The sequence below is a fragment of the Melopsittacus undulatus genome, chromosome Z, assembly GCF_012275295.1.
Source record: "Melopsittacus undulatus isolate bMelUnd1 chromosome Z, bMelUnd1.mat.Z, whole genome shotgun sequence".
In the NCBI taxonomy this organism is placed as follows: Eukaryota; Metazoa; Chordata; class Aves; order Psittaciformes; family Psittaculidae; genus Melopsittacus; species Melopsittacus undulatus.
Window position 1 is genome coordinate 48,861,753 of NC_047557.1, and position 23,789 is coordinate 48,885,541.

A 23,789-nucleotide genomic window follows, 5' to 3' on the forward strand; every position below is an offset into this window, starting at 1 on the left:
GTCCTTCACTGTTCTTTTGTGATCAAAATTTCACAGGACCTGAATTACTTTTTTTGTCCATTGATATATGTTCTATTTCTTTAACTACAAACTGCTAACTGCTAATGATTTTGACTCAAGTACTCACAAATTTCATTAAGTTTTGGAGAAATTTACTACAGGGGACATCTTCAAACAGTAATAAATTGCTTGCAATGAATGAGAAAAACAAGGAGGGGATGCTATAACAAAAGAGGTTTGCTAACCATTATGTCCCAAGGTGGAGATGGAAAAGCATAGTTTTCTGCAAAGAAAGAATAAATTTTGAGTGTAGAAAAAACTAAAGGGGTTTTTACCCTTTAGCTTTGTTTAATTTTGTGCTTTTGAGTGATATTTACATGGACACATGCCAAATGGTAAATAGATGGCCTGTACCCAAATATATACATCAAAAAAAGTGAGACTTATGTGTTCTGGACTAATGACACTCCAGTGAAGGTGTAAGACACTAGGATATACACTTGAAGGGTGTTTTCACAAGGGACTGAATAAGGCCCAAAGCATAGTTCAACTTGTAACCACATGAAATCAAACACTGGCATTCTACACAGACAACAAGTAGACTTGATTTTGCTTCTGTTCTCAGTGATGTATATCAGTAATAACTCCATGAAGTCAAGAAAGAGCTATAATTTCTTGCAAAGTTAATCAGATACAGCCTGCATGAGCCACAGGATGTGAAGATATTTAATTATGAATACATAATTCTGTATTCAACAGCAACCACAGCTTAACATATGAATAAATATGCTGTTTACAGGAGGGAATCCAGCTGAAGTCATTTCACAGTAGATGTCTGTCATCAAATTTGAATTTAGTATACTGCTTTTAAATGGCATGAGAAAAAGCCTCTGAACGGAATTTCTTTTTCTGAATTGTCTGCCTTTTCCTGGTACAGTTAAAAATAATCTGACTTCCTATAATGACCAAGATTATGCAAATGGTAAATATGCATAATCACAGATATGTATACTCAAATTTAATGACAAGTAGCAGCCAGAACATCAATTATAATCTTGCCAAAATTCCAGCCACTTCTTGGGTTCCTCTCTCCATAATTTCAGAGAGGTTTCTCTTTGGAGTATTTTAATGTAATAGCAAGTGAGACAATGGAATAGAAAAATAAATAAATAACCTCCCCCCCCAAACCAAAAAAGAACAAAAAAAAACCCCAATAAACCAACCTAAAAAATCCAACACCTGAGAATGAAGGAAACATGAAAGTAATATGCTGAAGATAATACATTTAAAGTAGTAAGGCAAAGATAACCTTTAAAGATTATCATAATGATCTTCACTTAGAGTGATTTTGTACAAAGTATTGTTTGGGTTTTTTTTTTCATTCAGTAAAAATCTTGCATGTTTATTAACCAAAGTCAGAGCATGTGTGAGCTTGGAGTATGTATGTATATTTTATCAGTTACAGAGAAAAAGAGGACAGGCAAGTGGATCTGGTACACGAGATTTTCTGAAAACAATTTATGTATCCTTAACCTTTGGTTATCCTAACATAAATAGGTGTGACCTCACCACTGGGAGTACAGGAGGGGAAAATGGGATTTAAAAACGCTAGATCTCTGCTGACAAAACAGGCTCCAATGGTTTATCTGCTAATTCATAATGCATAACAATTCATGCTTGCAGATGCCTTCGTGGAGAACACTATACTAACAGGCACATCTTCTATTACATAAGCTGTGCTCCAAAAGCTTCTCATGACTGCAACTGAGACAATATGAAACAAACAGACTGTCTCTCAGCTAATCAGTGATGAGGCCCTGAGTTTCTATGCAGAATTTGGCAAGATTTTGGTATTAAAATTGTAATTGGTGAATTAACATTCCTTGAATGACTGAGCTGCTACTGTCCTTTCTGAGATATTTCAAAGAGCACTATGAAGCATTACAATATAGTTTTCTATTCCACGATGTATACATCTTACGAACAATTAGTATTAGTCTTGCATGATCTACTTATTAACATCTCAACTTCAGATGAAGAAAATGACACCAAATGATGACAAAATAAAATGCCTTAGCTCATATAGCAAATATGTGTCAAGGCAGGGAATAAATAAATTCACCTCCTGTTTCATACTTTTTTTTACAGAAATGTACTAATTTTTAACTTTGTATTTATTCTAATTTTAGAAAATTGAGAACATTTATTAAGTCTTGTAAGATGTTTGGGGAAAACAGTGAAAAGGCAGGGCTACCACACTGTGATTTACAATAAAAATTTTCAAAGCCAGCCTTATCAGTTCACAAATGAAGAGGTTTTTGCAAACCACTAGTCTTTTAAAATCAACCAGGAATCTGACAGTCAAGCTGTGTTCTTTCCTGCTGACACATCATCATCATCATCAGCAGTGTCTGACTTCAGAATTGAGAATGCTATTGATTGGAAGACAGAAAAAAAAACCAAAGCACATCTATATTATCTCACTTTCAAGGTAGTATGAAATAGGGAAAAGACACTTCAGGTATGGCATTTAGTAGTGCATTTGCTAGCTACAGAAACAAACATGAGATATATCTTTGTCTTCATGAAGTGGTCTTAAACTTGAATTTTTGCTGCACACACATCAGCCAACTGCTGGTATAACTGAGAGCAGTCACTGAATATTGGAGGATAAAAGGCATCATAATATTTTTCTTTTTCACTCTGCAGAGCTATGGACTTGGTCCAGTTTCACTAGGAAACACTCAACTCTGCAAACCAGCCAGATGGAACTCTGAGTAACCCTCATTTTGATGGTCATTTTACTTCATATGCATCTGTACATTCTAGCTGAAGCAGATTCTTACAAAACTGTCTCCTAAGGCTGCCTCACTTTTGGTTTTCTTTCACTGAAAACACTCAACCTGAGGCAAATACCTCTCACTGGATGTACAGCTGTCACATTTTAGGTAGCACTTGTGGTACGTAGCTGAAGCTGCACAGTTGCTGTACACTTATGGAGTTTTCAAGTTTAGAACCATAACAAAGCTTTCAACTTACAGGAAACAAAAAATACTTTTATTTTTACATATTAAGCAGTGAATTTAATCATAAAGTAATCTGTCAAAATGGCTTGTATTTTCCATGATTTTATACATAAAGTTTACATATATAAAATTTACAGAAAATGCCCACTGCAATCTGTAGCAACTTGCATCAGCTCAGCAGATCAGAGAAGCTGTAGCTGCCCCACCCCTGGCAGTGTTCAAGGCTAGGTTGGACGGGGCTTTGAGCAACATGGTCTAGAGGAAGGTGTCCCTGCCCATGGCAGGGAGTTGGAACCAGGTGACCTTTAAGATCCCTTCCAACACAAACTATTCTATGATTCTATGATTATTCTCACCCCCTCCACCTCCCAAATGTCATTCTTGCATATACTATAGTTTCTTTTGGTGGTTAATTACATTTTACTCTTGACTGTTCAGATGACCTATACTTTCAGGCCATATAGCTGATTAGTAAAAATTCCCATAGGACAACTGTGTTTGTAGGTTTAGACTAAATGTTCTAATACGCAGCCAGAGGTTTTTTTATGAGGCTGTTAATCTCTGCATTTTGGACACAGTCCTAAAGGTACTGTAAAACAATTCAAGCAGCAAGACATGTAAAACATTCCTGTTAAAGATTACAAAAAAATCCTGGATAAATATAGTTAACAGCTATGTTTTTTGATTTTTTTTTCTGTCTTTCAAATAAAATCTATCCACCCTGTTTGAATTTGTCCTACTTTTGAACTTCTTCTAGACATAATTTCAAGTACAGAAACCTAGGCGTTAAATATAACAATCCCTATACTTGGCATGCACACCTGTTACCCAAGATTCCTTCTTTCTATTCCCTGCCAAAGATACATATTTTGGAGAGAATACGTATTCCCAGGGCCAACAGCTGAGGAAGTTGTTGTAATGCATTAGCTGCTTCCAGCTGGCCTTCATAAGAAGTAGGAATTCCTAAATTAAGGGAAAAATTGTCACTGGCAGACAGTAATGGTCAAAATGCATCTTTCTGCCAAGACAATAGGCAATCACTGCAGAGGCTGATACAATCCACAGTGAAAAACCTAATCTGTGACAATATTAACAGAAATGACCTGGACAATTTATTTTCAAGAATGAATGGGATTGTTCAATAAAAAGGTTTTACAAGTCTAAGTAGCGTTCAAAGTGGAGAGCAATGTGCTCGTAACGAAACTCAGTGATGAGTCCTACTGGAAATTATTAGCAAAACATTCCTAATCATTTATGTATAGGTTCATCAGTTCCAGCATTTAAGCAGTTTCAACCTTTTCATAAAGTGAGTGTGAAACAAGGATAGCAAGCAAACAGAATTGAGCAACAGGATGCATAATTGCTGACATGCTTGCAATCTTTTTTTCTGCAACTTGTATTTTTATGAGTTTTACTTCTGAAGGTAGGTAGTATATAAAGAGGTGCATCTGTTTTCAACGAAGATTTTGTACTGGGTTTAGCAATATTCTTAAAGATTACCTAAATAAAGAAAATAATCTGCAGTTATTTCAGCACTTTTTTTCTTATTAATAAGAGCATTTATGAATAGCATAAGTAATAAAAAAAGAGGGTCTAATGGATCCAAACCCAAGATGGAGTCCGAGTTCTCCCATGCGTCATTTCCAGGAAGGTGTTTCTGCCTCTCTCATTTCTGACACACCCAACACCTCAGTATGCCAAATTTAAAATTCAGAACTTGTGCTAAACTTAGCTGAAAAAATTCTGCTGTTGGTCTCCTAAGTTTAACAAGTTTGTGTTGTCCTTATTTCTTTCACCCTCCCCCCTTTTTCCTTCTAGCTCTTCTTTCTACCAGAATTGCTACTGAATAACTATTAAAAAACGTAAGACTTTAAAGTGAGACAGAGCCACAGCTCACCTTAGACAAGTTGAGCTAGAGATAAGGATCCTTTGAAGGAAACCCTCATCACCTTAACTCAGGAATCTAGACCTTTGTTTTCTCTTTTTTTTTTTTCTTAAAAAAAAGGAGAAATCCTGGTTAGCTTCCCATGCAGAACAATTCAGTTGTTTGGTGGATGATATGAAACTGCCTTTGGTAACAAACCAAGAAGCAATTGAAAGTTTACAAGTAAAATTTGGTTGAGGAAATACATGTAGAATTTGGTGAAATATGATTATTAATGAAACAAAAAAAATACTTTCTTTCTAGGACAGTATATAAAAACCTATACTTGAGAGTGTCATTACTCATTTACTCTGAGTCAATACTGGGGTTTGAAAGGCTTCAATCTCAGCAGACTCACTGGTCTCAGCTCAGAAATAGCAAACTCTTTGCATTTGAAACCCAGGTTCAGTTCCCCAATTTCCTTCTTGGATGAACTGATGAAACACTGTGTCCCACATAATGATTTAAAAATCTTGATGTCCCAGTAAAATTAGTTTATTTTGTTAGGACAGGTGGACTTACAAGCGCATTTAGGAAGCCTGCTTGGAGAACTACTGGTGGGGCAGGAGCGTCCTCAAGCTCAGGGGAACGCTGACACAGCATCTACTTCTTACTGGACTATGTAAGGAACAGGTAGAATACCCTTGAATTTTGAAGGGAAAATTTCTTGCAAGACTAAAGAGTTTTCTAATGGCACCCACAGAACAGATTTGGATCCCTCTTGAACCAGAAAAAGAGCAAATAGTAAAGGCATTTTTTTTTTCTGGTGGATTCTGCCACTAGCTTTATCCTGACTTAAAAGCCTTTATGATGAATATTTTCCTCTACAAATAGAAATCTGATTATCACTGTATTATTAAAAAAAACAAACAAACAACTAAAAAAAGCCTACGATAAAAGTTCCTGAAAACCTCAGCATTAAGCTGCAAAGACTCAGTTTATGACAACCTGGAATACTGATCCACAAAAATAATGGACTGTATTACAGCCTCAAATTGCCAACCCCCCAGATCGAAGCAGGTATCATTCTACCATTAATTATCTATGTCAAAGCACGGACAAAAACTGTAGTACTGTAATAGACGTAGGAAACCATGTTTCTCTATATGCTCCAGATGTACTTTAATTTCATATGATTTTCAATTTTGTATTTATAATTTCTAAGAATCTGGATTTAATACAAAAATACATTCAAGTTTTAAGGCCACTTTAAGCATGCCTCCATCTGAAAACAGTCGGTTCTTTATTCTTATTTAGGACCTTAGCACATTGTTATGTAGTATTTGACATCAGAACATGGGTGGATTTTGCAAAAATAAGCTGGTGAATGATCAAAAGATCAATTACCCATTAGCATTCTACATGGCTGTAGTATTCTACAGTAAAAAGCAGAGATTTTCAGGCTTATTGATTATGTACAAATAGATTCTCAAAGAAAATTTCTTTAATGGCAGGGCAAGCTTGGCTTTTCTATTTTTTAAAAAAAACAAACCAAACCGAAAAAAAAAAATAGAAGAGTTAGGCAATTCATCCAAAACTCGAGTAAAAGTTTCACCACTACAGTGGTACATCTTTTTTTCATGTAAAGATGCCCAGCAAAATAGGTATCCTTGCTTAAACTTAAATGTGATATACTCTAAATTAATTAAAGACCATTACAATTTATAGATCTATAGGGCAATCATAAAATTCTTTTAATGCTCCTTAATGATGTGAAGCCCTAGCTTTTATTTTCCCAGCTCTGTCAACTGTGTTTCTCCTCCATAGTTTCTAAAGGAAATAATGATAAAGCTGAAATCAAATATTCAACTTTTTGTTTGTTTTTTGTTGATGTTAAATAATACAGATCTGTGACAGTTGTGATACTCTAAGAAGTGAAGGCAAATCAACCATCATTTCTTTGGGATCTTTACCCTCCAGCCAAGGAAACGAACAATTCCACCCAACAGCAGTTTTACAGAACTATGTCTTGTTTTCAATGTCTTTATGGATATTTTATCAATTCTGAAGATACTAAAGGTTTCACTAAGGATGTATGTTACTTTCAAAGTATGTCAGCAAAGGAACCACAGATTCAGATCCCTGGTGAGTGCGCTTGGCTGAGGAGCCACTGGCTCGAGGCTACCATCTGCAGGCTTATGACTGAATGCCTCTAAGTCAGAATCCCGTCTAGACGCTTGATGTTGTGCTCTTGCATCATCGGTCACTCAAGATTGACCCAGGAAATGACAATCTTGTTCAGAAACTGTGGGCTAAAGCCCTTCCTGACTCTTCGTTAGCGAAGGCAGGCCCTCCTCATAGGAGAAGGAAAACTCCTATCTTCAAACCTGGGCTGATGGAGCTCTCTAGCCTTGTATGGTGTTCCATCTAAAAAAAGGACACTCTTATAAAACCTACAACCTGTGGACTTTGCTGTCACTATCCTAGCTCGCTAGGCCTGGCAGTTAAACCCGAGGTGTAAAGAGAGGGGCCAGTTCTGCACACGCTGCGCCTCACCTAAACATCCACTGCACAGGCTGGAAGGGCTTGCTCTCAGTTGTCGGTATGGACAGGTGAGGGTTGAACTGGTAGGTGACAGAGTGCATGGGAAGCTGCAGATCCAACCTTGCATGGGGGTGGACCAGCACATGCGTAGCTCGAGATTACTCAGGAGATGACAGTCCTGGTCTGACAATCCCTGATTGACTAAGCACCCTTTTTTTCCAAACAAAACTGCATATCCCACTTGCTCTTGGTCATTGTGCTTGTAGTAAGCGTGGTTAAAGCCCTTCCCAAATCTTCGCTTGCGAAGCCAAGCCATCTATCAATGTCAGCAAAGAAATGTGAAGGAAAAAATTACTTGTTAGAGCCATGTGATAAAATTGGTTGTACAGATGGAACTTGTAACTCTCTAAGAGGATTCACACTTAGTGGATTAAACTCAATATTGGCAACAGTTTGTATGTCATACTGTATATATTGCTGCCATTAGTGCTTAGTGATTATTATATCTCACATTTTCATATCTGACATACCACTGCATGGTAGTTTGGCAGATGATTTTCCACTGATTAGAGATTCCATTATGTTTCCATTGATCAAACAGACAGGAATCTGGAAGCAGTTAGATTTGACAACCTCAAAATTACCTTTATTTTTTCCAATGAAATTAGTTGAGTATGTCATTCTAGACTGATGAAAATGAACTCTTAGTTCAGTAATAATTTAACGTTAGCATGTATCACAATGCTGACCTGCTGTTCTGGAGAAGACCTTCCAGGAAAAAGCATAGTTCATCAGCACAAAAACAAAATCAAGGGATTATGGCATTTCTAATGAAAAAATAATTCAAAAAACCCATAAGGACATAACGTCATAGGAGTGGGGGGGGGGGGGGGGGGGAGAGGGGGGAAATCCCTTCAAGAACACCTTTTCCTTCCTCTGGAAAATTTCTACTAGTTTATCCATTTACCTTCCAGAAATCAAACAAACATATGTCAAAAAGCTGGAGCATGTCCAATGAGCAGTAACAAATCTGCTAAAGGCCTAAGGGAAATAGGGCTGTTTAGCATAGAAGAAAGGCGGCTTTTGGGAGAACTTATCACTCTCTACAACTCCCTGAAAAGAGGTTGTAGTAAGGTAAGTGTCGGTCTCTTCTCCCAAGTAACAAGATACAGGACAACGGGAAATCATAGAATCACAGAATGGCATAGGTTGGAAGAGACCTTATAGACCATCTAGTTCCAATCCCCCTGCCATAGGCATGGACATATTCCACTAGATCAGGTTGCTTAAAGCCTTCTAATTAAAATTTACCCTCTTTCAGCTTAATCTTACCTCTTTCTCCTTCCTGTAGTAAGGGGCCTAGAACTGAACACAAGATTTGAGGTGCAGCCTTCCCAGTGCCCAGCACAGCAGGGATGAACCCTGCTGGCCACACTATTGCTGATACAGGGCAGGATGCCATTTGCCTTCTTGGCTGACTGGGCACAGGCTGGATCATTTTCAGCTCCATCAATCAGCACTCCTAGGTCCTTCTCCACTGAGCAGTTTTCCTGTCACTCTTCCCTAAGCCTGTAGCATTGCCAGAGGCTTGTTGTGGCCCAGGTGCAGGACCCTGCATTTTGCCTTGTTGAGCCTCATTCCATTAGCCACTGCCCATCGATTCAGCCTGTACAGATCCCTCTGCAGAGCCTTCCTGTCAACACTCCTACCCAACTTGGTGTCATCTGCAGACTTACTGAGGGTGCCCTTTATTTCCTCAATCGGATAATTGATAAAGATATTAAACAGAACTGGGCTAGTACTGAGCTTGTAATTGGCTACCAGCTGGATTTTATTCCATTCACTACTAGTCTTTGGGCTTGGCCATCCATTCAGTTTTTTACACCTGTACATGAAGCCACGAGCAGCCAGGAGAATGCTGCGGTAAAGAGGGTCAAAAGCTTTACTAAAGTCTAGGTAGACAACATCATCTACTAAGTGGGTTACCTTGTCATAGAAGATCAGGTTAGTCAAGCAGGACCTTTCTTTCATAAGCCTGTGCCCTGTGCTGACTTGGCCTGATCACCTGCTTGTCCTGTACATGTGTGTGATGGCACTAAAGATAACCTGCTCCATAACCTTCCCCAGCACCAAGGTCAGACTGATAAGCATGTAGCTCCCTGGATCCTTCTGCTCCTTGTACATGGGCATCACATTTGCTAACTCCAGTCAGCTGGGAGCTCCCTAGTTAGCAAGGACTGCTGCTAAGTGACTGGAAGTGACTCAGTTCCACTTGCACCAGCTCTCTTTATACCCTTGGGTGAATCTCATTTGGCCTCATAGGCTTGTGTGTGTCTAAGTGGTGTATTGGGTTTGCTGACCATTTCCCCTTGGACTATAGGGGTTTATTTCTGCCTCCTGTCCCTGTCTTCTGGCTCAGGGGCCTGGCTGTTCCAAGAATGTCTGGTCTTACTACTAAAGGCTGAGGCAAAGAAGGCATCAAATACCTAAGCTTTTTCATCCTCCTTTCTTACTGTGTTTCCCCCCACATGCAATAAAAGATGGAGATTCTCCTTAGCCCTCCTTTTGTTGTTATTATATTTAAAGAAACATTTTTATTGTCTTTCATGGCAGTAGCCAGATTAGTTCTAGTTGGGCTTTGGCTCTTCTCATTTTCTCCCTGAATAACCTTACATCCCTGCAGTCCTCCTGAACTGCTTACTCCTTCTTCCAGAGGTCATAAACTCTAATTTTTTCCCCTGAGTTGCAGCTCAATCTCTCTGTTCAGCTCAGCTCATTGGCTTGTCTTTCAGCACATGGGGACAGCCTGCTCCTGTGTCTTTAAGATCTTGTTTTTGAAGAATGTCCAGATTTCCTGGACTCTTTTGCCCTTCAGGACTGCCTTCTAAGGAAGCCTGTCAAACAGGATCCTGAAGAGGCCAAAGTCTGCCCTCTGCAAGTCCAAGGTTGCAGTTCTGCTGACCCCCTCCTTTCTTCTCTGAGAAGTGAAAACCATGATTTTGTGATTGCTATGCCCAAGTCAGCCCCCAGAATCACATCACCCACAAGTCTTTCTCTGTTCACAAACAGCAGGTCCAGCAGGATGCCTTCCCTAGCTGGCTCACTCACCAACTGTGTCAGGAACTTACCTTCACACACACCATGAATCTCCTGGACACAGTGTCTTCCAGCTCCTCTTGTTTGTTACCTACATGGTATGCATTGGTATAGATGAACTTCACCTGGGCTATTGATCCTTCCATTTTTGGGAGGAAGAAGTCCTAATTCCTACATGACCATTCTCAGGTGCTTCCACAGTTCCTAACACATCAATAACCCTTATGTCTTTGCTGCCATATAGATCTCCATCCTCTGCCTTCACTGAGATGGCAGGCCGAAGGACCTCATCCTTCACCATCCCTCAAACACTGACATGCTCCCCTCAGGCTTATCTCTAATGAGCCTTGTTTTATCCCTTTTCCCTTTCAAATCTGGTTTAAAGCTCTATGAATGAGCCCTGCTATCTCCTGTGCAAAGATCCTTTCCCCCACTTTGAGATCAGTGTATCCCATGTGATCCCACATAAGTCATTGTTTTTGAAACAAAAAACCTTAAATGCCAAACAGAGAACATTAAGTAAAAAAAAAAAAACCCAAGAAACAAACCCAAACTTATAACTATCTATAAAACTTTCACCAGGTAATTATTTATTCAAAATGTCTAAATACATTATTCAGTGGAAGAAAATGGATTTCCAGGTAATGATTCTAACTGCCTTATTAGTAGGAAAACTGAAGTGTAAATCTTCCATTATGAATGACAAGATCACCCAAAAGCATGACTGTCCTGAAAGAGCTATCAAAGGGCCTGGAGACAGACAATGTTGAGCTCAGCTGATGTGATCTTGTGATAAACTTCCCAAAGAATGATCATTGCTTTTATGCAAACTCTGTTTGATGTCAACATTATTGGAAGTATTTGTGGCAAGGTTAGATGAGGGAACTCTGGAGATTAAATGCAGATCTATGAACCACAGCCTGAAACAGCACAGATAAAGTGGAAAAAAAAGTCTTTCTCTGAGTATTTAAAAAATAGAACACTGCCAGTAAGTCTTTAAAACATGTAAACGAATAATGTTAACTAGTTATTCTGTCTTGCCAGTCAGAAATCACAAGTCTTTAATTTGAAACAATTATTTTAAAAAAAGTCTCCAAGAATTAGCTATTAATTGTATTTTTAAAGTATTTTCAGCTCATTAACCAGTTAGAAGCTATTAAAAATAGTAAAAAGTGGGAATCACACAAATTAAAACAAAATAACAAAAACCCCCAAGACTTTTGTGAGAAAATTAGGACTTCATTGAAGATCAAGTTTATCACAAGAATGAACGCCTGAAGCAGTATTATCTGTATTAACTGCATGAAAGATACAATAAAAAAATGCATGAAAGAAAAAAAGTTTTCCAACACACAAGATCCCATAAGAGCAGAAGGATTACATAAATTCTAACAGAACCCAAGTGAACCAGCTAAATGGGTTACATGTTGGCAGATGATACAATCAGAGATGCTGAGGAAAATATTTTGGAAAGAGAGAGAGATGATCTTGGAGATGGAGATACACCAGGCAAAAAAACGTTTATTGGATTAGGTTTCAGCACTGGACATTTTCCTGAACACACTAACAGCTTTGGAATGACTTTTCAGTTATCAGAGAAAAAATCTAGGCATTTCACAAACAGACCAATGGAATTATTTGCCTGGTGTGTATCACTAAGCTAAGGCAAGACATTAAGACAGAAATTAGAGTAATGAACATGCAGCAAAAGCCTACACTGAAAAGATAAAAAAAGTATTTGCTTCAAAGTATTGGGGGACTTGTGGTGTTATGTGATGGTATTTTTTACACATAAATCTGGCATAGCTACTTGAGACACTGGAATTCTGATGATGAGTACAGTCTCTGTATTAAAAAATTTTGTTGAGAATAATCTTTTTAGATCAGTCTTGACTGAGCAAGAATTAGTGTTGCCACAAGGACAATTAAGGGATGCTCCGTGTTACTAGTCCTCCTCATTCAGAAGAGTACTTTAGGATACAAATCCTGCTAGTTGGGATATAAAGTTCTGCATTGTAATGGTTGTGTGGTAGGGTGTTAGAATAAAGATTTCACTGGTAAAGCACTATTTATGTACCTGCAAATTATGCATTATTTCACTTTTCATGAAAACATGTCAGCTTAATATTTGGGAGCTGAAGCCATGCTTGAACAATAGTGTTACCATCTTAGAAATTCAAATTTTTTATGTCACTGTGTATAGTCAAAGACTACCTTTAAAATGACAAAAAAAAAAGTTGAAAATTAGCATTTTGGAAATCCACTTCATGCAGTTTTTGGAACCTAGATTATGACTCTGTTCATCAGAGTTGAAAAGGGGCATTAATGCCAACAGACAGTACCAGCATTTTCAGACCAAACATCTACTCTACCACTTTTCATTAAGGCTGCAGGAAGAGGAATTTGGAAAGAAAGGTGTCATATCAAAAAGCAAAGTGGATGCCCTGAATCTGAATCCAGAATACTACTAAAATAACTATCACAGCTACTTATCTTTTTGGGGCAATGCCAGATTGCCAAATCTGCCAATTCAATAAACACCTGGACAAACTGCCAGTATGGAAGGTAATTACAGAAGGTAAAGGGACAGTTAGATGTCAACAACAGAAAACAGCAAAATAGAGATCATGTGTACAGCATGGATACCTACAGTCTATTCTACTTCAGATAAAATGGGCTACATGGCATAGTGAAAAGTTTTCAAAATTCACACCAACTAACACAGCAATTTCTGCTTCACTAGAAAGAGAAGTCTGGTTTCTCACACCAGTAAGCAAGAACAGAGTCAATCATACCTGTCAATTTTAAGGAGTGGCAGACACTGTTAAGGCAAATAGCAGCCAGACTTCTTCACTTACAGCTATGGTTTCAGGCTGTAGGTAGAACCACAGAGGCTATGGCTGGACGGAGCACCCACAGAAGTTGTAAAGCTGCCCGAAAGTTCAAAGTCTATGACTGCATACTAACAATATTTAGTTCTGAGATACTGTTGGAAAGCATAATTTATAGAATCATAGAATAGTTAGGGTTGGAAAGGACCTTAAGATCATCTAGTTCCAGCTCCCCTACCATGGGCAGGGACACCTCACACTAAAGCGTGCCACGCAAGGCTTCGTCCAACCTGGTCTTGAACACTGCCAGGGATGGAGCATTCACAACTTCCCTGGGCAATCCATTCCAGTGCCTCAACCGCCCTCACAGTAAAGAATTTCTTCCTTAGATCGAATCTAAACTTCCCCTGTTTAAGTTTTAACTCGTTACCCCTTGTCTTATTGCTACAATCCCTGATGAAGAGTCCCTCTCCATCATCCTTATAGGTCCCCCCTTCAGATACTAGAAGGCTGCTCTGACGTCTTCATGCAGCCTTCTCCTCTCCAGGCTGAACAGCCCCAACTTTCTCAGCCTTTCATATAGGAGGTGCTCCAGTACCCTGATCATCCTCGTGGCCCTCCTCTGGACTTGTTCCAACAGTTCCATCTCCTTTTTATGTTGAGAAAATAGGTAACTAATTAATTTGCTGAATTCATCAATATCACCCATTTCTCTTTCAGACAGGCTGTGTAAGTGAATCTCTTCTTTCTCCATACCACTCTTTCTGATAGCACCCTGCAGCATACTGCACATCATGCAACAGACTGTGGTTGTACAGACCTGCTTAAGTACAGTTTTCCAGTTTGGCATTCACAAAAACTTTGCTGTTTTTTTTGCTACAAGCCTCTTTAGGATAAGCAAAGATGTGCCAGTATATCTAAGTGTGGTACATATACCAGAATTTCCCATTTATGTGCAACTCTGTGTGTGTAAAAAATGGATATTTTTAAAATAATTTCCAGTCTTATTAGTGTTTTTACCTAGTATTAAGGGTGGTCTTGTTCTGTCTTTCTAGAAACTAACATGAAATTACATTTATTCCAGGCAAAATACTACAGTGCATTGATCTAAAAAATCCCCACCTTTATCTGAAACAAATAATGTTAATATTACCAGATTGGTTATAAATGTACAAAATCCTCCCCACTCTCATTTCATTATACTGACATCTTTCATATGACTTACTCATACTTTAATTCTGAAACAAAGACATATCTCATTTGCTGGAAACTAACTGTATAATTAAGTCAATATAAAAGTTATTAACATGAGGGCAGTATTATTTTGACTTCTATTATTTCACAAAAATAACACAATTTCTTTGTCCATAAATCTACTAATAGTGTCATATTTTGACTTATGGCCAGCACTGTTCTGTTCCTGGAATCTGAAAAAGCTAATAATTTTGAATGGGAATCCAAAGAGTAAAACCAAGGCTAATTACCTTGTCAGTAACACTAATATTAACCAAATTCTACTTTTTTTAATTGAGGAGCAGCAAGCAGTTGAGTCAGTTTTCTATGGGAATTTAGGGGTGGTTTAAATATTTAAGAACACAGTTTAAAGAGTGAAAGTTCCATGCTGTTGAATCGGTGGCAAAAAATATTTTTTTTTTCTTTTAATCTGTCGATTTTGATGTGTTCTTTGGTTGGGACAGAAGAGGAACTGTCCTCATCACTGATAGCTGCTTTTTGTACCCCTCAACTGGGACATCTCTCTGTGACCTGTTGTGTTCATTCTGTCTCCCCCCAACAGCTGGAGGCTTGACTTCTCCAACAATAGACACGTGTTTTCTAGTGGGCACTTGCATGTACTGTCTTAAATAAATAAGTTGGAAAGTAGCATCAGATGTTCTTTCAGACTTACTGGAAAAAAATTAACAGATTAACCTTTGCTCCCCATTCTCACTTCTTCAGGCTATATACAAAGTGAACATCTGATCCATTGGGATCATTATCATAGATGTTGTATCTGACTACTCTGTATCTTCGGCCTCATACATAGACACTATTTAGAAAGTCTACTGCTGCTGATTCTTCAGTTTCTACTGAATGCACTTCCTTTCCAGCTTCCACAGCCAAATCTTTTCTGGGCTCCTACACACATACTTTATACTTCATATTACAAATGGCTGCTCCTAAATTCTACTCTGTTGTACAGCGTTTTTATCCTATTGTCCCCTGACAAATCTTTCCAAAAAGTTTCTGGTACAATATTGTATCAAACTTAAGCTTTTAATTAATATTTTAAAAACTCACTTTCCAACTTATTCTCCTTTCCCAAAATTCATCCTACCTCTCATGTTTCATTTATTCCACCAATGTTCTGAAGATTCTACATAGCAGCAATAAAAACAACAATGAAAAAAATCCTACATGAAGCATAGTACCTTAGTCCTGTTTTTCATCCACTCTATGTGGTTGACATGTAGTCTTTTTTGGAGAGTGACTACTACAATGATGTGAACTTCTCTAGTAAGCCAGGCAGACTTGCAAACATGAAGTTCATATGCGTTTCATTTCACTTCTCCCCTGTCTACTTGTTTACCTTTAGATAATTAATTCCTTTAAGTGTGACTCTATCCTGCCATAGCCTTGAAATGAATGGCAACGGGCAGCTTAGTAAAGGATGCTGCTGCTAGTAAGACTGAGCTACACCTCACCCTAACCAGCACTATAGTAGCTATGAGCTTTCTTCACCTGCATCTAACCTTTGCATTGTTAAGTTTGGAATTCCAAGGATAGCATTCACTGGGAAAAGATAATGTAATTGGCAATGTTGGTAGGTGCTGGCTTCAGAAGCTCAGTTTGAGCCTTAATTCTTTACTCTCTCGTCATACTAATTTTCTTCATGAAGGCAGAGACAGAGGCCAACTGATGTTAAGAACAGCAATGTTCAGGATATTGACCCACTTTGCTGACTTAAGAGCTATTATGGAGTTTAATGCTGCATACTGGGTAGCTTATACAGCATACTTTTAAATTAATCAGGGTTTTAAAAAGATTGATGTATTTATTGACTATTGGAGCTGCAATTTTGGTCGAATTTTATTTTATTTTGGTATTAATGTTAAAACATTGAGCATAAGAATTATTTGATCTCTATGTGATTGTACCTCTAAAACAAATTAACTCCATTAAAGCACTACTACGATTGTTAATAATGTTACTTTTCAGTAATAGTGTTATTTAAGCTTCATTTAAAATTATGTCTTAGGAGTTCAAGGGGAGCAGTAAAGCCAATAAAGAATCACATTAAAGCTCTTGATTCAATGTGTGAAAGATGTAATCTAATTTCTTCAAGCCAAGTCTTGGCATTAGCTTGGGTGAACTTGGCTCTGCTCAAAGGAACAGCCTTCTGTCAATGTCAAAAACAATCCTAAAGAGTAAAAACAGTGAATACAGAAGACTGCACTGAACTGCTCAGTTAGAAACAAACACTGAGCGAAGATTAATATTTATCTGAGTTTTCCATTTGTTTCCCCCATTGCAGACATATTAACATGTATGCCATGACTTCGTGTTGCTAGGTACTCTAGCAATGGTACAGAATAGCAGCAGGGACAAAAAAATCCAGCTACATTTTAAATAGAACTTATGTCTCTGTAGAGAAACTAAAGTATATATTTTTTGGTATAAATCTTGAAAAATCTCAGCTGCACAATTCACAGCCAGGCTGTATGTTAACCGTTCAGCAGATTTTGTCAATTTCATATGAAATTATTTCCTCATCTTCTTATTCTGAAGTTTAAAGTACAATTTTGGTGACAGCATTACAGCTTTAACTGTGGGAAGAAAGCAGAACTAACAAGATGTCAGTAAATTTTAAACAGGAAGAAGTAAGTCCTTGTATATTCATCTATGACATGGATGTTTGTGAAAAATATATGAGCCAGAGGATAAAGATCTTTTCTCCAGAGGGCACTGGGAACACAGTGTAACTGTCTAAGCATCCCAACATAGCCTCAGCACACCGAATTTAACTGCTTCAACTAAGAAAGCAGATAGTCATTTCTCCATAGTCTACTCCCTGTTGCTACTAGTGTTAAATGATGGAAATTTTTTACTGCAGTTCTGTGGTGTATAAAAACCTTATTGCCAAACAGATCTTCTTGTAAAATTAACCCTGTTACTGAAGGTTAGTTGCTTCTTTTGCTTAAAAAAATAATGTTTATACTATTTTGTGCTTTTGAAATAACTATGGTATGGTGGTTATCTTCTAGTTTTTGTGAAGTTGTTAGAAAATATTTTCAAATATTTTAAATTATCACCACTATAAGAAAAAAATCCAAATCATGCTACATTATTCTTTATCCTTTAAAACTGGAAAAAAGCAATTGAATAGTATTGTGATAGTGACAATTTGTACCCTATCATCATAAAATGGGAGCTCCCAGGCAGAATTCTAAGAAACACTACTTGCCCACAGAGTACTTGCAGCTAGTTTTTGGAAGGCTGGCTAGCCATACACTGCTGGCTTTAGTCCTTGTTTCTAGCTGTTACCTCACATGAAAGACAACTAAAAATACATTAAATACTTCTCCATACAAGCAAGTTAAAAACTGCTGCAATAATGTTATGCCCTGAAAGTAGTTGTGTGCAAAGTCATGAAGAGAAGCAAGGAAAGTGAAAAAAATAAGATTACAGTCTCTCTGCTAAAGTGTGGTCTGCGATATGGCAAGAGAAAACCTTGACAAGGTTCAATTTCAGTATTACAGCATGTTTTGGATATTCAAAGCTGCACCAGATCTTCAACCTACAACACACTCAATTACAGATCTAACCACTGTTTTCTGTTACAGTTTGGCCTGTGCTTATATATCTCACTGAAATATGTATTTCAAGGAAATAATGTACTGACAGCTACATCAAGTGTTCAGAACAGTCAATAATAGACGCCTCCTAGATATTAAATAGTCTGTGTGGAAATTTAATAGGCTACAGGTGCTTCTTTATAAGGCTGGAGTGTGTAACTTGTTGGAAAGACAAAATTCGCAAACACAAATTAATGAAATGTGCAAACTGTGATGTTAAGTGAGCTACAGTTTCTGAAGTTGCTTGCCTGCCTACTGACAACAGTTAATTTATACTGGACTTTCATGATACTGAAGATTCATCTCATGCTTTCTTCTTATTTCTGGTTTTCATTTATACTGTGGTCTCAGTGTGACCACCTGTTTTGGGTAGTTTGGGTTATTTTTTGGTGGATTTTTTGTAGCCTTATTGTTTTCTCAGCTGGAGACTCCTACACTTCTGATTAAAGCAATTCTTACACAGAATTTGGCTTGAAAAACATATTATTACTTGGGGCACTAGTATCAAGAATGTCTCACCTTAGACCAGTCTCCCATTCTCCAGATAAAGCATTTGGAATAATCTTCACAGTCCTCTGCTTCTTTAGGTCTTGTGGACAAAACACATTTCTTGCGGGGATTGGTGCACCTCACAGTCCGATGCCGTACTCCCTTTCCACACTTTACAGAGCACTGTTGGAAAAAGATGTTTTTCAGATTTCCACAAAAGTCATAGTTATCACATTTTATTCCCTTCTAATGACTCTGCCAGGCTAACAAATATTTAAAGACTTCAGTGATTTCCTGCCAATATTCAATTGCATAGACTTATTAGAAATTAACAAACGAACAAAAATTCATTATGGGGCAGAAAGAGTTGCAATTTCATCTAAAACCACATAATCAGATCAAAAACTATTTGCCTGAAGAAAACCTAGGCTTTTGAATAAGAAAACATCTGAAAAGTTACGATGAAGTGAATGCAAACTATTATACTGAAAACATTAGGCAATCTTTGTTCTACAAATGAAAGGAAGTGTAATGAAAGAAAATCTACGTAATATTCACAAGAATAAGATATGAAGCAACTTCAGAAAAATTCTGCTAGTGTCTAAGAGACCTTTTTTGGGAGGCAAAAACATTAAACCAGAAAAGTAAATATTCTAAAACTATGCAAGAATCCAGACTGAATTTGAAAATTCAGTCTGCATATGCAGCATATGCAAACTCTCTTTGAGTTGCACAGAAGATCATAATCTATGTTTTTTCCACCATTCCCACTTACTCTGCCAAAAATTATGCCATTTCCTTCTCAAAACATTATCACTGCTTTTGATCGTCCCACTGCTTGCAGATTAAAACTCTCCTTTGCCAAGCTGGTTATAACTGCAGGAAGCAGTAATGGCCAGCTTCCAATATAATAGTGATAGTAGGAATGGCCATGGGAAACACCTCACTCTTCAAAATGTATTTATTGCTTCCAACAGAAACATGCTCACTTATTTCTCATCTCTTAAGTAAAACAAACCTACTAAACAATCTGGGCTTCTTTCTCACACCTCTGAAAGTGAATACCATTCTTCTCACAAACAGTCCTTGCATTATAGACATCTGCATACCAAGCCAGGAACTGTTGCTATATACTTCTCTTATCTCTACCTTAGCATCTGCTTTTTGTCTTTGGAAACTTTCTTGTTTGGGGATTAAGGGATGCTGGTGAGTAAGGGACCTCAAAGAAGGGCCTGCATCCACATTCAGAAGCTGCTGTTTGTATTTTCAACCCGAAGGGATCCATAACTCAGCTTCTGTTATGGGAGGCATTCAGAACTGCTTTTGCTCTTCAAATGGAGAGAGAAGCTTCAAATAACCCATTCAGCTTGCCCCAGTGGAAGCAAGCGATAACAACACCCTTCTTTCTCCACAGTCAATTACTTTTAGAAGTAGTATAGCTTTTAATAAGAGAAAGAAAGCCAAATGAAGATGCACATTAAAAGATCTTAAATTAATGAAGCCTTTTGAATAACAATTACATTCTAAAGCAGTGCTTCAGGATGCAATGTCTACAAAATTGTGTCATTTGCAAGCTCTTTTGCCCACTGTTTGTGGCTTCTTGGAAAAAGAGGTGAGAAGAGAGAGGAAGGCTCCCCCCATAGCCTCTCTGAAGCAGAATGGCAGCAACCATCTGCTGATCAACATCCCTTGGTAAGAAAGTACGTCAAGCGATGTTTCTACTCTGAACCCAAGGTCTGGTAGCTGATAATGTGATGACGCTAATTCCATTTACCCTTAGTTACCCACTAATACAATCAGGAGATACATGATGATATGTGCCTGAAAACTGGCCAAAAGAAAACTGTTCCAGGACATTAGCTAGGTAAAACAGTAGTAGTTCCACATGGCTGGCTTTCCTAGTCCCTAATCCCTTTGCCAGATCACTGTATGTGGACCGTGAAAATCATCAGGCTGACTTGTGTCACTTGTCACTGAAAAAATCTTTTTCCCAAAAAACCAGTAAGGTATAAATAATCACTATGGATTATTTGTATAAATAAAAGCAGCACCTCAGACCAGACTCCTGCCTCCCACACAGTCATGCAGTCCTGGCCTTCACAGCGTTGTGCAGAAGCAGGCTTTGGTCCAAGGCAATCAGTCTCCCTAGCTCTGATCAGGGTCCCATTTCTGAGCTGCTGTGTGCAGGCTACTTGTCTGTTCTGGGTCCCTTTTCCGCAGGTCCTTGAACATGGCGTCCATTCTGTCATCATCCATCTGCAAAGAAATACAGACAATGGAGTAACAAGAAATCAGAAAAGTACTGCAACATACGTTTTAAAGATGACAGATCACTGATCAGCCTGTTACATGCCATCCATGTAAAGTCTAGCATTCTTTGAAAATAGTTGCAAGACAGAATCAATCCTGTGTGAAAGGCTCATTGCTCATTTCATACCTCTGGAGGAAGTACAGAAGCTCAGATTTCTTCATGTTCTTTGGGATCAGGCCTAACTCAGATTCTGTGGTTTAAATCACAGCAGTAAAGAAGGCTGATGCCACTTGGCAGAGCTCATGTACCTGGAGAGCAGTCGTTCCAGAATATAATTTTCCCCAAATGTTCTGAATCTCCAGACTATGTCCATGTGCCCTTAAAAATCAAACAGCTCTGCCACTGATGCAGTACACAAGTGTATCCCAGGAGACATTGATTGCAAGGAAAAGATATTTAGGAAACAGAGATTTCACTAACCTGATCCAACCTTCTGTCACACATTTGTTGTAAGAAAATAAAACATTTAACAAAGATTATTTTTATTATCAGTCCAGAGACATAATTTACAAATCATAGCCTGTTAAGATAATGCAACAGAGTTTAAGATACTTCTTGAAGTGCAAATAACAAATAACTAGTTATGCAAGCATATGCTTTAGTTAATTTCAACTGAAAGCTAACAATACTTTGTTTTGTACTAATCATTAACACTGTATTAAAACTGAATATATTTTAAGGATTATGATACCTTTTTACATTTCTCAGCAAAGCAATTAGCAACATTTAAATGTTTCATTTAATAAGCTGGAAAGAGTACAGAACACTGAAAATTTATAATTGCCAATGCCTCAGAAAAATATCTAGACTATTCCATTTCTATCCATTAAGTGCACAGTGATGTTAAACAAATAAATAAAATAAAATAAAATTAAGATCTCCTTCAATATGTATATAATGAAATAAAAATAATCCCTCCAAAGTGTAATGCCCAAGTCTGAGGAAGTCCAAACCTCAGTGGTTTGGTCTTACTTAAAATGTATCATACCTTTCATTTTAGCAATTTCAGTATTTTACCTTTTCCAGGAAAGCTGCCTTCTGGTTCATTTTCCGTAACTTCTTCAACAATATTTGCATTCTATTTAGTTTGCATTGTTTTCTTTAAATGCCATATACAGCTCCTTCAGATGACTGCAGTAGACCTATCCCAGTGCTTATTCCTGGGGATGCTAGACAACTATTGCTAGCTGACCTTACCCACCTTTGAAAGGTGGCAGATATTTTAACAAAGACCACACAATTCTTGGGGACTCCTTTAGCCATAATTCTTAGCTGCTATATGGAAACAGGATGGCAAACTCTGAAATGGGACACTGTTGCAGCCTGGCCAGCCAATGCATGGAGCAGGCTGCTAGCTTTGCTGCAGGGAGACCAAATGAGTTGGGCTTTGCAGGGCAAAGGCTACATGCTGCAGCTGTCTCCTGGGGTTAAATTCAGAGAAAGAGAGCTCCTTCTGCTTCTTCCACTAATCCACCATCAGAGTCTAGTTCTACCTATTGATACATATATTGAAGGGTGCAGGGGGAAGGAGGCGAAAAGTGACAGGAAGGTGCTCTAGACCTCAAGTCGCATCAGTGTAGAATACTCGGTTATTTATTTATTTGTTTACTACTTGGTGCACCAAAAGCTGACTGAGAGCTTTCAAGGGACAGAAGCCTTGACTGAACAAAACCCTACAATATATCATTAATTAAAAGCAAGGGATTAAATCCACCTTTATATAAACAGCATTTAAATTTTAATTTCATAGGACACATCAGTGTGTGAGAACATTTCCTCAAGAAAGTAATGAGTTGTTTTATTGAATAAGTATTTATGTAAGCATGGTGCTTAAGGGATCTCTTCCATTAAAACTCAGGGTAAACAGCAGCCAATGTTTCTGTCTGTCCTACAGTTTGCATTATAACCTTTTGGATGCATGTATATACATATTAATTGCCAGAGTCAGTCATGTCTCTTAGCTCCTAAGATTTTTACATCTAGATATTACAGTTTAACCAAAACAATATTACCTGGTCTGGCATGGCTGCTCATTGCACTTGCGGATCTGGGGTTCAGGCTTTGTTAAATATTTGCATTTCTTGTTGTCCACAAGGCTGATATTCTTGTTCATAATCTTCGTGCAAGAGACTGTTGTCTTTCTTTCACCTAGTTTAAAATGAAGCACGTATGTGGGGAAACCAGGGACATGCAACTTCGTCTTCATCAGTTACAGCTATTTTATGTACAGTTTGGCTAAAAAGAATTGTAAAACATGTACAAGAAAATGAAAGCTAGTAGGGAGCCTAAGAGACATATTAAAGTTTGTAGTGAACAAGGTGATTCTCTAATCCAGTCTTTGCATGCTACAGTCAACAGTTTTCCTACTTTATTAATGTAACTAGTCACAGGCTGAACCCTTAGTCTTACTGGAGTAATTGTTTCTTTCTTAATCACTGAGACCCCAGCATTCAGAAAAGCTTGCAGAAAAATTACGTAGACAAGTCTGGTGTTTAATTAATATATAAAATGTTTAAATGAATGGCAGGTCCTGATGCTCCATCTTGCTGTGGTTAGTAGTACTGCCTGGTTTAGCAGCACACCGGTAGGCTGGCTGGAACTCAGCTGGAGGAATTCAGTACACTCAGCCTTCAGTAAGGAGTCTGCACTATTCCCCATGAACCAAAGAGGCCACACAACTGGCCTCATCTGTAGGGTAATCATTTAGGAAGTTAGGTGCTGCCTGCAGAGACCTAGAGCATGTTCTGTACTGAAACCTTGCCCTGATGCATGGGT

At 38.0% G+C, this 23,789-nt stretch overlaps 1 protein-coding gene across 2 annotated transcripts in view; it reads right to left on the reverse strand.

The window, feature by feature from the left end:
* Positions 1–23,789, reverse strand: part of ADAMTS19 (ADAM metallopeptidase with thrombospondin type 1 motif 19) — a 148,273-nt gene that overhangs the window by 5,277 nt on the left and 119,207 nt on the right. For both annotated transcript variants that reach the window (XM_031054344.2, XM_031054343.2), the window contains exons 19-21: positions 23,027–23,162; positions 20,755–20,959; positions 18,734–18,886 (exon numbers count right to left, since the gene is read on the reverse strand). In XM_031054344.2, coding sequence (XP_030910204.2) covers positions 18,734–18,886; positions 20,755–20,959; positions 23,027–23,162 — 494 coding nt within the window. The remainder of the gene's footprint in view (positions 1–18,733; positions 18,887–20,754; positions 20,960–23,026; positions 23,163–23,789) is intronic.